At 39.2% G+C, this 15,020-nt stretch overlaps 1 protein-coding gene across 1 annotated transcript; it reads left to right on the forward strand.

Moving 5' to 3' along the window:
* The first annotated feature begins 11,652 nt into the window (after positions 1–11,652).
* On the forward strand, positions 11,653–12,102 carry LOC129761449 (uncharacterized). Its single transcript, XM_055759170.1, has one exon. The coding sequence runs from the start codon at positions 11,653–11,655 to the stop codon at positions 12,100–12,102; it is 450 nt and encodes a 149-aa protein (XP_055615145.1).
* Positions 12,103–15,020: the final 2,918 nt, after the last annotated feature.

The following is a 15,020-nucleotide window of genomic DNA, read 5'->3' on the forward strand; positions in this document are numbered from 1 at the left end:
TTCTGAAGCTATCCTGTTAATTGCGATTGATTGAAAAACCACAAAACCAAATGTATTTGTTCACAGTGTTACATGGATAGAAAACATTCAATTAAACTCTTTCACATGAATATATTTTGAAAATTCCCAAAGGAACTGGCAGATTATTTTCAGTAACGATTAGATATTTCCACATTTTCCTCGATACTGGAAGCCCACCAGTGGTTAATGCCAACTCGATAACCACCTGTTAATAGCACTTGATTGAAACATATTTGGTCACAGTGTTACATGGATAGAAAACATTCAATTAAACTCTTTCACATGAATATATTTTGAAAATGCCCAAAGGAACTAGCAGATTATTTTCAGTAACGATTAGATATTTTACATTTTCCTCGATACTGGAAGCCCACCAGTGGTTAATGCCAACTCGATAATCACCTGTTAATATCACTTGATTGAAACATATTTGGTCACAGTGTAACATGGATAGAAAACATTCAAATAAACTCTTTCACATGAATGTATTTTTAAATTCCCAGAGGAACTGGCAGATTATTTTCCAGCAATGATTAGATCTTTCCGGAACTTTCTCGATGCTGAATGGCATCCTAACGGAAAGAGTTCTGCGCGTGTATGTGTCGATCCTTCGCCGTCCACCTCCTCCAGCACGTTAGGCAACGATGTTGTCTTGTCGATGTCCACACGAAAAATGAATGTGTCTCACCACCAGAATATCGCTTAAGTATGCTTTTTGTGTGTGATTGAATCGAGAGAAGGTGTGGTTTACGATGGCAATTTGGAAGGCAAACTAGAGGGGAATGAACTCTCTGAGCTCGGAACTTTCGGCGACTAAGTAATAATCGATTGCGGGCGCATACAATATTGGATACGGAAATATCCTACTGATGGGGAAGAATAATCTTCTGAAGCTATCCTGTTAATTGCGATTGATTGAAAAACCACAAAACCAAATGTATTTGTTCACAGTGTTACATGGATAGAAAACATTCAATTAAACTCTTTCACATGAATATATTTTGAAAATTCCCAAAGGAACTGGCAGATTATTTTCAGTAACGATTAGATATTTCCACATTTTCCTCGATACTGGAAGCCCACCAGTGGTTAATGCCAACTCGATAACCACCTGTTAATAGCACTTGATTGAAACATATTTGGTCACAGTGTTACATGGATAGAAAACATTCAATTAAACTCTTTCACATGAATATATTTTGAAAATGCCCAAAGGAACTAGCAGATTATTTTCAGTAACGATTAGATATTTTACATTTTCCTCGATACTGGAAGCCCACCAGTGGTTAATGCCAACTCGATAATCACCTGTTAATATCACTTGATTGAAACATATTTGGTCACAGTGTAACATGGATAGAAAACATTCAATTAAACTCTTTCACATGAATATATTTTGAAAATGTCCAAAGGAACTGGCAGATTATTTTCAGTAACGATTAGATATTTCCACATTTTCCTCGATACTGGAAGCCCACCAGTGGTTAATGCCAACTCGATAATCACCTGTTAATATCACTTGATTGAAACATATTTGGTCACAGTGTAACATGGATAGAAAACATTCAATTAAACTCTTTCACATGAATATATTTTGAAAATTCCCAAAGGAACTGGCAGATTATTTTCAGTAACGATTAGATATTTCCACATTTTCCTCGATACTGGAAGCCCACCAGTGGTTAATGCCAACTCGATAACCACCTGTTAATAGCCGCGCGTGTATGTGTGTGTAGCGATGTCTTCCCAGGGAACCGTTTGTGGCATCACTCTCCTCCTGATAGATTCCCTTCTGGCCTAGGGTGCACAAACAGGCTCTTGGTGACACCGTTCATCCGCGCTTTCATGATAAATAAAGAGCTTCAGCGCAACAGCGACAACATGCTCCAATCGCTGTTCAATTAGAACTGAGTGGATTTCCGAGCGCCGCTCGCTTATATACCGATTGGTGATTTCAATAGCCTGTTTTGAAAGCAATTTTAAGACTATTGAAACAAGTTTTTGGATCAAAAAGTAACAAGTATATAACGCGTAGACATTTTATCTTTCAAATGAAGTGTTTATCATACCATTTCGTTCAGTTGTTTAGGAGCTATTAACGCTCAAAATCTCGGTCTCCGGCGTAACGCTTTCGTTTTCGAAACTTTGATTTTACACCCCGGTATAGAAATGAAAGACGTAGTCCTACGTCAAAACTCAGACAGCCAGTTTTCACAAGCCTCTTTTGAAGCCAATTTAGTATCACCAAGAGCGTTTTGCATGGACCGGAAGAGATGATAATCACTTAGAGCCAGGTCCGGACTATACGGTGGGTGCAATATGACATCCCATCCGAGCTCCCGTAGCTTCTGGCGGGTCATCAAAGATGCGTGAGGCCGAGCGTTGTCCTGGTGGAAAACAACACCATTCCTATTGATAATTTCTGGCCGCTTCTGGTCAATCGCCTGCTTCAAACGGTCAAGCAGCTCAAGTAGAGAACCGAGTTGAGGGTCTGGCCATAGTTGAGCAGCTCATAGTGGATGATTCCCTTCCCATCCCACCAAACACACAGCAAAACCTTCCTGGCCGTCAATCCGGGCTTGGCGTTGGTGTGGGCCGGCTCACCGCGCTTCGACCACGACTTTTTTTTTTGCTTTAGGTTGTCGTACGTGATCCACTTTTCATCACCAGTCACAATCTTCTTCACAAATGGGTCGAGTTCGTTCCGTTTCAGCAGTGCATCGCAGGCGTTGATTCGTCAACTCGTTTGGCACCCATACATCCAGCTTTTTTTGGAATCCAATATTCTGCAAATGGTTCCAAACGGTTTTATGGTCTATAACCAGTTCCTGGCTAATCGAGCGAGTGCTCACATGCCGGTCTACTTGGATGATTTCAACGATTTTATCGGTTTCCGAGACGATTGGCCTACCAGTACGGGGTGTATCTTCGACAGCCACTACACCAGAATGAAATCGATCAAACCAACGCTGTGCTGTGCGAATCGTTACAGTATCGGGTCCATAAACTACACGATTTTTTTCGGCTGCCTTCGTTGCAGTTTTATCTCGCAGGTAGTAAAAATGTAAAATATGGCGAATTTCTTGCTTAGTGGACTCCATCTTTGACGCACTATAACTTGAGACTGAAAAGGACAATCACAACACTGTCAAAACTACACTTGTAGCATAGATTGTCGTCTTTAAATAGCCGTATAGTATGACTCGATGCGATAAGTACAACACAAGATATGTTTAAGTGTTGCCATATACTGACAATATACGACATTTCTTTTTACTCAACCCAATATTAGCCTTTAATTGCATTCCTTTCGATTTACTCTGACTCCAATTCCTACCACCATTGAGTAAAGGTCAATTCAGTGTAGTTTTTAATCAGCAGAACATCTTCCTGATTCCACCGGAGAACCAGCAACCATCCAGAAGGAAGTGCCAAGTCCACGTGTGATCGAGTTGTTTCTGTTAACGTGCTTGTGGAACCAATGCGTCCTTTCAAAGAACATGAAAGTTTGCTAGTGTCCTTCATCAAGTGTCTAAGCGGAACGCTCGCCCTCCCATCATCATCTGGCATGGCATTCACAGTTTTAAACAGCTTTTTTTTCATCAAACGCCCGCTAGTTTTTCCAAAAACATGTTTTTGACTCGTCCGAGATTCGTGTAATAGCGGCATCCTTACTGATTCAGAAGCTGTTCGGTTATTTTTGGTTTAAGACAACCTGAAGGGATGGAATCGTATAAGCCGTGGCACTTTTTTTAACCCCTCACTTTACTAGCTTGTAATTTTTTAATTATATATTTTATATATAGCATAATATAATTAATTATATATTATATATATATATATATATATATATATATATATATATATATATATATATTATTGGTAACAGATGGAATAAACAGATAATGATATAATGAATAGTAAAAATATTCTTTGTTTGATTTTACCGGAGTTCGAAAAAACATCCTAACTTCGGGTCTCTATACTAAAATATCTCCACAAAAACGAATGGTTTACTGATAAAAAAAAAAGTTGATGGGTCTGAGCCTAGGAGCACGGACGGGATCTTGACATAGGACTATGATTGTGTGTAGTAATAGCATTTGAATTGAGTTTCGCGGGGAAAAATGACATTCATTCATTCCCAACTATGAAATCAAGCTCAAATCTCAACTATGAAAGAATAATTGAACATTTCTTGAGACTTATTTATTGCCTTAATTTCATTCATTAAAAATTCATTCAAAAGATGAAAAAAAATTTCGGGCTTCATTTTTATTGATAGGAACAATCAAGTTTATCATTTATATTGGCAGAAAATTAATAAAAACCCTTAAAAAACGAAACATTTGAAAGTTTTTTTTTCACCTCTAAAAGGTATTTCAATCCTTCAAATTAAATGTTATACAACTGTATTCTATGAAGAATTCGGCTCCTTTAAACTTAAGTAACTGAGCCTGTAAAAATAAACGAATTAAAAAAAAAACTGTATTCTATGTGAAATTTTCATAAAAATAAATAGTAGAATACTGGGTCAATTGACTCAAGTTTGACGACTAGTGGTGCATGGATCATTTTACGCAAATGCTAATATTGATTTCTAGAAATCGATGAAATTCTAATGCTTTGAAGAATTGCAACTTTCCGAAAAAAGAAACACAAAAAATTGATTTTACACGTAATTCGGCGATAAACTATACAAACATTATTTTCCCAAGACCAACTGTTCTCAAGATAGAACAAAATCTATAGAAAATTATATTTTTATTATCATAGGAAATACCTCGGTCGTTCACAGTTTACGTGAGTTGTTTTCAGAATATGGATATCAATAAAGAAGAATGATATTCGTAAAAATATATGAAGCACTCTCAGGCAGCTCAATCCGTTTATTGATAAATACGGAATACTCAGGTTTGGCAGAATGTTTTAAAAGTGTTGAATACGGAACAGTTTTTATTTAATTTAGAATGTATCGGTAATTGTTTTTGAAAAAATATTCATCATTCGTGTCCACGTGGACATAGTCTATACACCCTCCCCCCTCTCCGTGGACAAACGTGGACATTTTCATACCCCCTACCCCCCCTAAAGTTGTCCACGTGGTATGTCGACAGCCTCTTAGTGCGAGATGAAAAATAGAAGGTGGGAAGATTCACGGGTTTTGCTTGTGTTAAACTTTGATTGTATTAGTAGCCAGGAAGATAAGAAGTTCACATATCAGGCATAACAGTCAGTTACTCAAATGGTACAAAATTGAATGTGTCAACGAATAACGTTGAAAGAGGATATACAGAAAATAATTACATATTTCCAAAAAATATTTTTCGCGTTACATTCATCATTTGAAAAATAAACAGAACATGTCACGAACCAAAATGTTTCATTTTTGTTATTTCTTCTTATATCAGAATTAGTATTCTAATTTTTACTATGTTTGGATTTTAGAGCATCTTCATGGTAGTTTATCTCTTGTTAGCAATTGTAATTCCTTTTCGCACAATTAGGGTGCTGAACACTTCATTCGTCTAAAACTAGGACGGAAGCAGAAAACTTTTCGTCTCAATTTAGGTCATATGGAGTCTATTCAATTTATTTTTCAAGTGCATTTTACGCGGAAAAAAACTTGTTACTTTTTTCTCATGCGCTGTAAAATGTTTTCCGCCAAAGGAAAAAACGATTTTGTAACTCTGACTTTGTTCATTTACGTTTTTGGTCGATGTAACGAGAAGTAAAATAAGATTGAAATAAAGTTTAGAACACCTCAACAATACTGAAATTTCAGTTTCTGCTAAAATTTCAGTTGGGCCCCTATGATTTTGAACGCTAGCATTGATTTAAGAAAAAATACTAATTTGTTCATTTCATCTGCTTATTTTTACTTTCAATAACAACACTTTTCCTATGTAGTGGACTATTTATTATAAGAAAAGTAACATACATAAACAAAATCTGTGACGTCACAGATTTAAAAATCTTCCCACCTTTCATTTTCCATCTCGCTCTTAATGCATCTCAAGAACACATACCCATTTTAATCGTCAAATTGTTAACTTTATTTACTATTTTCACTCTTTATGTTTTGAGCAAAAAAAATCTGGGTAAATTTCCTATCTAATGGCATATAACACAACATATGTCACAATAACGATTTTGAGTAATATGCGTTTGAAAACTCTTAAAGAATCGTTACATTTTTCGTAGAGTGACCCCCCTATATAGAAATCAAAGACATAGTCCTATGTCAAAAAGATTTAATTAAGAATCCATGAATTCTGTATCATGGTACTATTACAATACTCAGATTACACTATAAACGATCTGGAAAGTTTGTTTATCGACAAACTTCACCTGCCTATAAATACATTATGTCTGCGGTAATATTGATTATGCAATAAACTATCTTTCAATTTATTCCCGTCGGCTAGCGCTTAATTTGCTGATCGAGTTCACCTCACATACAAAATGAGCTAATCGTAAACAAACAGTCGCTGTCAAGAACCCCAGCGGAGAAGATTAACGCAACGCGAAACAATAAAACAATAGATGGGCACTGACAGTTGGCCTATATATCAAGTACCTGGTCATGTGATTCCTGGCTGACAGTTTCAAAATTTCGCTGCCGCTGCTTCACGTCTCCCGCGGATGATCGATTCAGACGTGTCTGCTGATTTGTTCTCGTTTCCAAAGTCCACGTTTCGGTTTTTGTTTGCTCTGCAGTTTCTGCACCGGGTGAGAATTTGATATACGTAAACAACGAGCAACCGAACAACCTCTCGATCGTGACGTACCTAATGTCAGCACGTGTGTGGCGTGGCTCGACCGATTTGTGGCTTGGATTTCAGATTATGGCTATTCTATCCCTCACCTTTCCTCTGTCCTATCATAAGATTGAAACACTCGAATCCAATCGAAGACTTACTATTTTTTTGCTGAGAACATGAATTTCGTATACATGCAGGGCTAAAATGAGAATAAACAGTTGCGAAGTGCACCGTCGCGCCATTAGAGACAGAGAGAGGAAAGTTTTTGCTTAGTCTATACTGTCCAGTTGGGTTTAAATGAAATAACAACAAACCACCGCCGGAACGAATCGAACGTGACTTCAGACAAAGGTAGAGATTTGTTGATAATTTTCTGTGGAATAAAAGTTCGTTAACCGTGTATCAGTCAATGCACTAATGAACAATGGAACAGTTTATTTCGGTGTGCTCATATTTTGTGCATTAAAATCGATTAACAATACAGCAATTTTTTATTGAATTTCGAACTTTTGTTTGTTGTTCTGTCTAACGAATGTTATACGATATGAATTATTTTTGGATGCTTGCATTAAAACAAATGGACAAATTTTACCAATTTTTCATGCGTTCAGCTTAAAACTTGGTGATGAGACCACTTGTGCGTCGTAATCATAGTAACCCATTAGTTTTCAATCAAAAATTGACAGCGGTTTTTGACAGTTGAACTGAGGAAGTTATGGCGAATACAGTAAAGCAACTGCACTGCATGGTTTGTGCGTACTGGGAGCTCCATCCCGTTAGGAAGAAAGTGGATATCGTCAAGTCCTCTGAGTCCGCGGGATACACCCGTACCGGTATCTGTAATATCAATCTGGAGAAGAACTAAGCGCATACAGATTTCTGACATCACCGTTGTTTAGCCTGTTCACGATCCCTGAGTTCTGGAAAAGCGATTTCTTGCAGTGGATCATGTGGTTTTATTTTCCGCCACACTAACGAAACTACATTATTCCCCACTCTACATTGTTGTGCCAAATCGGTCCCAGAAAATGGTGTCGACAACGGTACCGATGTCGTGCCATTTTGCAATGATTTTGTCGACCTGTCCCTCGTGTTTGACAATCAATTACGAGCCAACACTGTGCCAATCTGGCACTACGTCGACCGAATGCAGAATTGCTCGACCCTTATTATGGCTCTATTGGTTTTTGAGAAAGTTGAAACAAAAAATAAAAATAATATTGTTTTTAAATATTTATCTTTATTTTAATTTAAAGCTATTGTTTCATTATTTTCAACGATAACATAGCATTATGAATCCGCTTGTCGGAACAAGTAACATTTTTTGTTAACTATTTGAAAATAAACATTTGCAACTACTGATATTAAGGAATTTTCACTTTGATGTTCAGCATGGCCGGGTCCAGAACAACTGTTCCAATGCTGCCGGTTTCCACAGCGTTTTCATTTTCGACGACATCTAGGAATTCGTGCGTTAGTGCAACTGGTGTTTATGTCCCTCCTGCTCTGGGAACATGAATATTTCTGCGATACTCACACGAGTATAGTCACACATTTAATCCGCAACGATTGTATCATCAGTGAAATCCCGACAGCTGCATTTTTCTTCGCTGGAACCTTTGTCGCACTGCAGCGGAAGTTGCAACACCTAATTCCGATGGTATCCGTGGTTGGGAGGGTTGAGTTTGTTCCTGAAACAAAATTGAGAAAATAAAATTTATATCATATAACAGTAAATTACAAACTACAGATATTTACGGGTCTTCAACTTAGTTATTTTCGTAATAAAGTTGGTGTTCGTAATTACGAGGAGACGAGATTATTAATCCATCATTGGCTGAAGAAACTTGCCAATCAATCTAATTGGTTTTACTCTATTCGATCTGCCACTCTTTTTTCTTCGTTTCCAGTTGTATCTGTCCTCTGGGATGATGTTCGCCGTTTGTAGCATTTTGTTTACATGAAACAACAACGATTCTCTCGGTCGTCTGCATCGCTCGCAGGTTTCTACTATTGCTGTTGCTTTGCTTACCTCGACGCAACGTATCATCAATTTTGTCTCCGAATCGTTGGATTTTTCTCTGAAAAAAAAATAGGAATACATAATTTATATTCTATCTGCAAGAGAAAAACTATCCATAACTACCAAATTTGATTCCGGATTCATTCTCTGTTGTGCTTTAAATGACAGTTTAGAGAGAAAGAGAAACAGCAGTCACTGCAGTGATGCCGTTTTGCTCTGTTCAAGTTATGTTTACAACTATAGCAGGAACGATAGGCAGTGCTGCTTGCTGGGTGGCAAAGGGGTGAGATTCAAGCGCTTTTCGTCACTCGGTCCACATCGGCTCCATAACCGCTCGAAAATAAAGGAATCTGGGTCAGCATGGTCGGTTAGAGTCGGGCTGCTGTGGTTCCGCGACTCCTGTCGGCGGAATTTCAACCCTGCTGTGCATAATCGAAAGAATACCATCATTAAAGCTCTACGAAAACTGCTTATACGTACGGACTCGATGGATATACGCTTGGGCAACTATGGTGAAAATCTTCGAACGATCAACAAAACGCTATTTGAAACAAAACGGAAACCCAAACGCACCAACCAATCGTTAAATCAGTCGACTTTTCATCAAAACATTGATCAGCTCACTCTCGACGACACTGTCGTCAACATTGACCCCATCAATCACTCTAGATCTTGCGATGAAACATCATTCTTCGAAGTCTTGGACGAAGTGAACAGCAAACCGGCGAGTGCAAATCCCACCGAGCCGACAGACTAGATCCACTTCCCACTCTACTCCTGCTGCTCCAGTCGATAACTTGAGGCAGTCATCTATCCACAAGTCTCCGTCCCACGTCCGGGTACAAGTTAATGAAGGCATAGTCCTTAATCAGCCCATCGTACCTAGTAATGAAAACCACTCCGGTAGTAATGGTATCCGGCCAAGTACGGGAACGTTGAGCGTCGCCAAAGTTGGCCAGTCTATAACTGACACAGTGGCTTTTTACGTGACACCCTTTACTCCCGATCAAAAAGAAGAAAATATAAAACAGCATGTTCACAACGTCGCAAACTGGTTCCGCGTGAAAAAAAGCCTTGAGGATTTATCATTCGTTTCATTCAAAGTAACCGTCGGCAATGCCGACGCCGAGCTGACGTCAGATTACTCAGCGTTCGTTGCGATCGTAATGAGTCCACTAGCGATCTTCAGAGGGGCGGTGGAGTGCTTATCGCAGTTAGAGCCAGTATTTGCTGCAGTTCAGTCTCCCTGGTGATTAGTAAATAGAGCATTTGTTATATGCTTAGTGCTTCCACATCGATCTAGATACGTCGTCGGTATCTACATACGACCTAACTCTGATCCAAGATTATATTCCACTCACGCTTCGGCCGTTCAGAGCATTTGTGATCGATCATCTGAAAATGATATCGTTCTACTATTGGGCGACTATAACCTCCCTTATTTGCGTTGGCATTTCGACGAAGATATCAATGGACTTTTGCCTGTAAACGCATCTAGAGAACATGAAGTCACAATTGCGGAATCCATTCTTGCTTGTTGTTTGGTACAAGTGAACTCTCTCACAAATTGCAATGGTAGGCTTCTTGACTTGGCGTTCGTTGATTCACCGGACGATCTCGAAATTTTCGCACCTCCACTTTCCCTCCTGAATATCGACGTTCATCACGTACCATTCGTCTCGCAAGTAAATACCCATTGCTGCATTCACGACCAGGTGGATTTGCATCCCGCAGCTTTCGATTTTGACTTTTGGAGGTATGATTCCGCATTTCTGAATGTTGAACTCTCGTCAGTAAACTGGCAAAATTATGTCAAAGGTGACTCTGTCGATGAAGACGTACTGCTGTTCTATGATAAATTACTCGAAATCTTGCAGGCTAATGTTCCCCGTCGTCGCCGTGCTATCAGTTCTACCTACAGGAAGCCTTGATGGAATGCCGAGCTGCGTATCCTGCGATACAGGCCCCGCAAAGCCCGCAAACGTTTCTTCGAATCTAAAACAGATTCAAATAGAGATCTTCTACGGCAAGCTGAAGTCAGCTATAAGGAAAGTCTTGTCTCTGCCCACTACGATTATGTGATCAGGTCACAGTCTGAAGGAAAATCCTTCGACATTCTGGAAATTTGTAAAATTACAACGAACCAATAATCGTGTGCCCAACAACGTAAGCTACAACTTATCTACGGCTACCTCTGCCGAAGAAGCTGCAAATCTATTTTCAAACTACTTTCAAAGTGTGTTCAGCTCTACCTCGCTTCAAATTCATCAAAGTAGTTTCCAAGATGTGCCTTCCTATAATGTTCATCTGCCCCTCATCGATTTCTCTAGGGCAAAAGTGCGGAATGTATTAGAAGATCTCGGCGTGTCAAAAGGAGCAGGAGTCGATGGTTTACCACCACTTTTATTCAAAAACTGTGTTACATCTCTAGTGGAGCCTTTGACACTACTATTCAATCGATCCATGCAAGAGAAGACGTTTCCGGCTTTGTGGAAAACTGCTTCTATAATCCCCATTCATAAAGCTGGAAGCTTGCAACGTGTCGAGAACTACCGCGGCATCTCGATACTCTGTTGCTTAGGAGAAGTTCTAGCTTATTCATAAAGTCATACTGGCTGCAGCAACACCGTTGATTTCTGAATTCCAGCGTGGATTTGTTCCTCGTCGCCCAACAACATCGCAGTGGAGAAGCTGAAGCACATGGGCTTTCCAAACTGGATCACGGACTGGCGGGCCGGAAGGCGTTCGTACAACTCAACTCTGCACGATCGGAATTATTTGAAATAGTGTCCGGTGTTCCACAGGGAAGCGTGCTGGGTCCTCTTATCTTTGTTCTCTTTATAAATGATCTTTGGGAAGCTATTATATGCAGACGACCTAAAAATATTCAGGGTAATCAAGTCAATACTGGATTGTACTGCGCTACAAACGGATCTCAACATCACTTCGCAATGGTGCTCCGATAATGGTATGCAAATTAACATCACTAAATGCAAGGTAATCACGTTCAATCGTGGTATGTCGCCGATCAATCACGTCTACTCAATTAACACAACTCCTCCAGAATGTGTTCAGTCCATCCGCGATCTGGGCGTTGTCAGTGACTCCAAGCTGACCATAACAGTCAAAGCGTTTTCTGTTCTCGGATTCATCCGCCGAAACGCATCGCAGTTTACCGACATCTATGCCCTGAAAGCGCTCTTCTGTACGTTAGTGCGCAGTACTCTGGAATATGCCTCGCCGATCTGGTCACCGCATCACGTTGCTCAAGTGATCCACATTGAACGTGTATAGAGGCAATTCGTGCGCTTCGCCCTCCGTAACCTTCCCTGGAACGATCCGGCTAATCTCCCTGATTATGCGGCTCGCTGCCAACTTATAGACCTTCAGTTACTATCAGCACGTAGAACCCAGACACAGCGGCTGTTCATATTCGACCTTTTGAAAAACAACATCGTTTGTCCGAACCTACTTGAAAAAGTTTCGTTTGACGTTCCTCAACGTCAACTTAGACAATTGCCTTTAATTATCGTTCCTAGACATAGAACAAGTTGTGGGTTCAACAGCCCGTTCAGCAGCTGCCTAAGGGCATTCAACAATGTTAGTAGCAGTTTCGACTTTAATATGACTAAACATGTTTTTAAAAAACGAATTATGAACGTAGTTTAAGTTTAAAATCTGTGCGACTAAGTCGAAGATTAATAATAATAATAATTAATAATAAAGAACTAGAGCATTGAACGGAATCCTGCTTCTGGTCCTCTGACGGTGCTACGCGATCGTATACTGCAGCTGAACCTCCGCCCATCATGCGAAGAAGTCGCTGGAGGAGATGAACCGCTGGAAGACAGATGTTGTTCCGAAGTCCGTCAACCCTCCGAATGTCCCCGGCTGCTACACATCGAGAATTTCTGGACAAACCTGAAACAAAGGTCCAACTACTTCAACAATTTCGTGGCGAAAACGGAGTAGGAACTAATAAATAAAGCTAAAAAGAACTGAAAGACATAGGGGAAGTGGGGGCATAGTGGTCACCCTAAGGAAATGCCCATTTCCAGCGCCCAAATACCGATTTAATTCCCGTTTCTCGAAGAATATTATAGTTCAACTCATTGTTGTTCAAGATAGCAAACGGTGTTTACTATAAATATTCAAAATAGTACACTTTTCATCATTAGGAAAAAAGGTGAAAAATCGAACCTTTTTTTTGCTCGGAGGTAAGGTCACCTAGTGGGGGCAAAGTGGTCACCCGCCCATATCAAGCTAAATGGGATAGATTTATAGGTTTTTTTCGTCCAAATTTGTTCAAATCATATTTGTTATAGTAGGTACATGCATGAAATAAGCTTGGCCTGTTCACCTAGAGTCTCAATTTAAATTTTCTCTTGCATACAAAAACGTAGTAAGAAACACATAACATTTCGCATTTTGTTTTTGTTGGAGTGGCATATTTATCCAGGGTCAAAGCCATAAAAGGATCCTCTTCAAAATCAGAATGTGATGCAGTATATCAGCTTTAGTAAACAGAACATTGTAAGTCGTTATTCACCTATGACCACATTGCCCCCAAACATGAAAATAATTTCTATGCGAATTAATCGCTGAGATTAAACAGAATATATGTTCACCTCTCCTAGAATATGTGAACAGTCGTCCAAACTGATTGAATAAACTAAATTTCACGAGAAATTCCTCGCGCACAGAACTACGGCCGAATGGCTATCGAGAGGGTAATTTCTGTTTTTATTTATATTTTGACATGCGACAGTTCTACTGAAGTACAGGGTGACTAAAAAGTCATTAAATTCTCCAAACATAAGGTGACTATCAATATGACATCTATAGTCAATAGTTATACTAGCAAACAAGCAGGTGACCACTTTGCCCCCATTACCCCTACCAACAAATAGGTTTTCAACAGCAATGACGGAAGCTCCGGTCAACTGCCGGAAGGCCGCCGAAATATTTTTGTAACATGGTCAATAAAATTATATTTCATGGGTAATTTGTCCCGATGAATTATCTTTTGTAGGTTTTTTTATCGCCATCCGAAAATCCTCCATTTTTTATGCATGCGTTAGTGCTACATTGAAAACATTGTCAATAATTGGGAAAAGAGGTATAATTGGGAAATCAATAATTGGGAAAAGAGTATAAGTGTCACAGTTAAAATGATAAAAACAAACCAATCTGTTTCGTATCTTCGAATACATATATAAATGGATTTCTGTCTGTCTGTCTGTCTGTCTGATTCTTGTGGTCTGGGAAACTACTGAACCGATCGACATGAAAATTGGTGTGTGGGGGTTTTTGGGCCAGGGGAAGATTTTTATGATAGTTTGAGACCCCTCTCCCCTCTCTAATGAACATACCATACAAATGAAACACAAATTTCTACATTACTCGAGAATTAATCAAGCAAATGCAACCGATCTGGCATCTGGAGGTTTTAGGATGCATAGAATTATGATGGTGATACTCCTCCCCCCTCTCTTAGGGGACAAATGAAACACAAATTTCTGCATTTCTCGAGAATTATTCAGGCAAACGAAACGCAATTTGACATGTGGAGGTCTTAGGGCGCAATAAATGATTCTGCCATACAAATGAAACACAAATTTCTGCATAACTCGAAAACTAATCAAGCAAATGGAACTAAATTTGGCATATGAAGATTTTAGGGGGCACCAAACGTTTCTATGGTGAATAGACACTCCTCCCCTCTCTCTAAGGGGAGAAGAGGGGAGGGGTCTGTCTTTATTCTTTCATATTTTCTGTATCAAACGTTTATTCCATGCAACGGAGAAACATGTTATTTGCAAGTGGATGAAAAATCTTGAACGAGAATTGTGTCTGAAAATAATCTAATATTATAATGATGAGTTTTGGTAGAAGTACTAGGAATTATTTAGTAAAAGGTAAATTCAACGGGGTCGATTAGGAGATCAATTAATTAACAGTTCTGTGATTGGACTCATGAACTTAGTAAGAAAACGTGAATGTTTTAAGGTATTGATAACAAAAAAACAAATTTTGGGCGGGACGAAGTTTGCAGGGTCAGCTAGTATCCATATTAATTATCAAAGAAATTTCAGAATTATTCGGAAAAATCAATCCAATTTCTCAAAATAGATCAAGATAACCAATTTATTTTTCTTGCTTATAATTTTTTTTTTGGATCATGCACACGAGGGTCAGGGTACCAGCACTTC

This window comes from Toxorhynchites rutilus, chromosome 1 (genome assembly GCF_029784135.1).
Source record: "Toxorhynchites rutilus septentrionalis strain SRP chromosome 1, ASM2978413v1, whole genome shotgun sequence".
NCBI lineage: Eukaryota > Metazoa > Arthropoda > Insecta > Diptera > Culicidae > Toxorhynchites > Toxorhynchites rutilus.

Bases quoted from the DNA above. Each gene is read 5' to 3' on its own strand.
- LOC129761449 (XM_055759170.1), top strand. From the start codon at position 11,653: ATGATCTTTGGGAAGCTATTATATGCAGACGACCTAAAAATATTCAGG.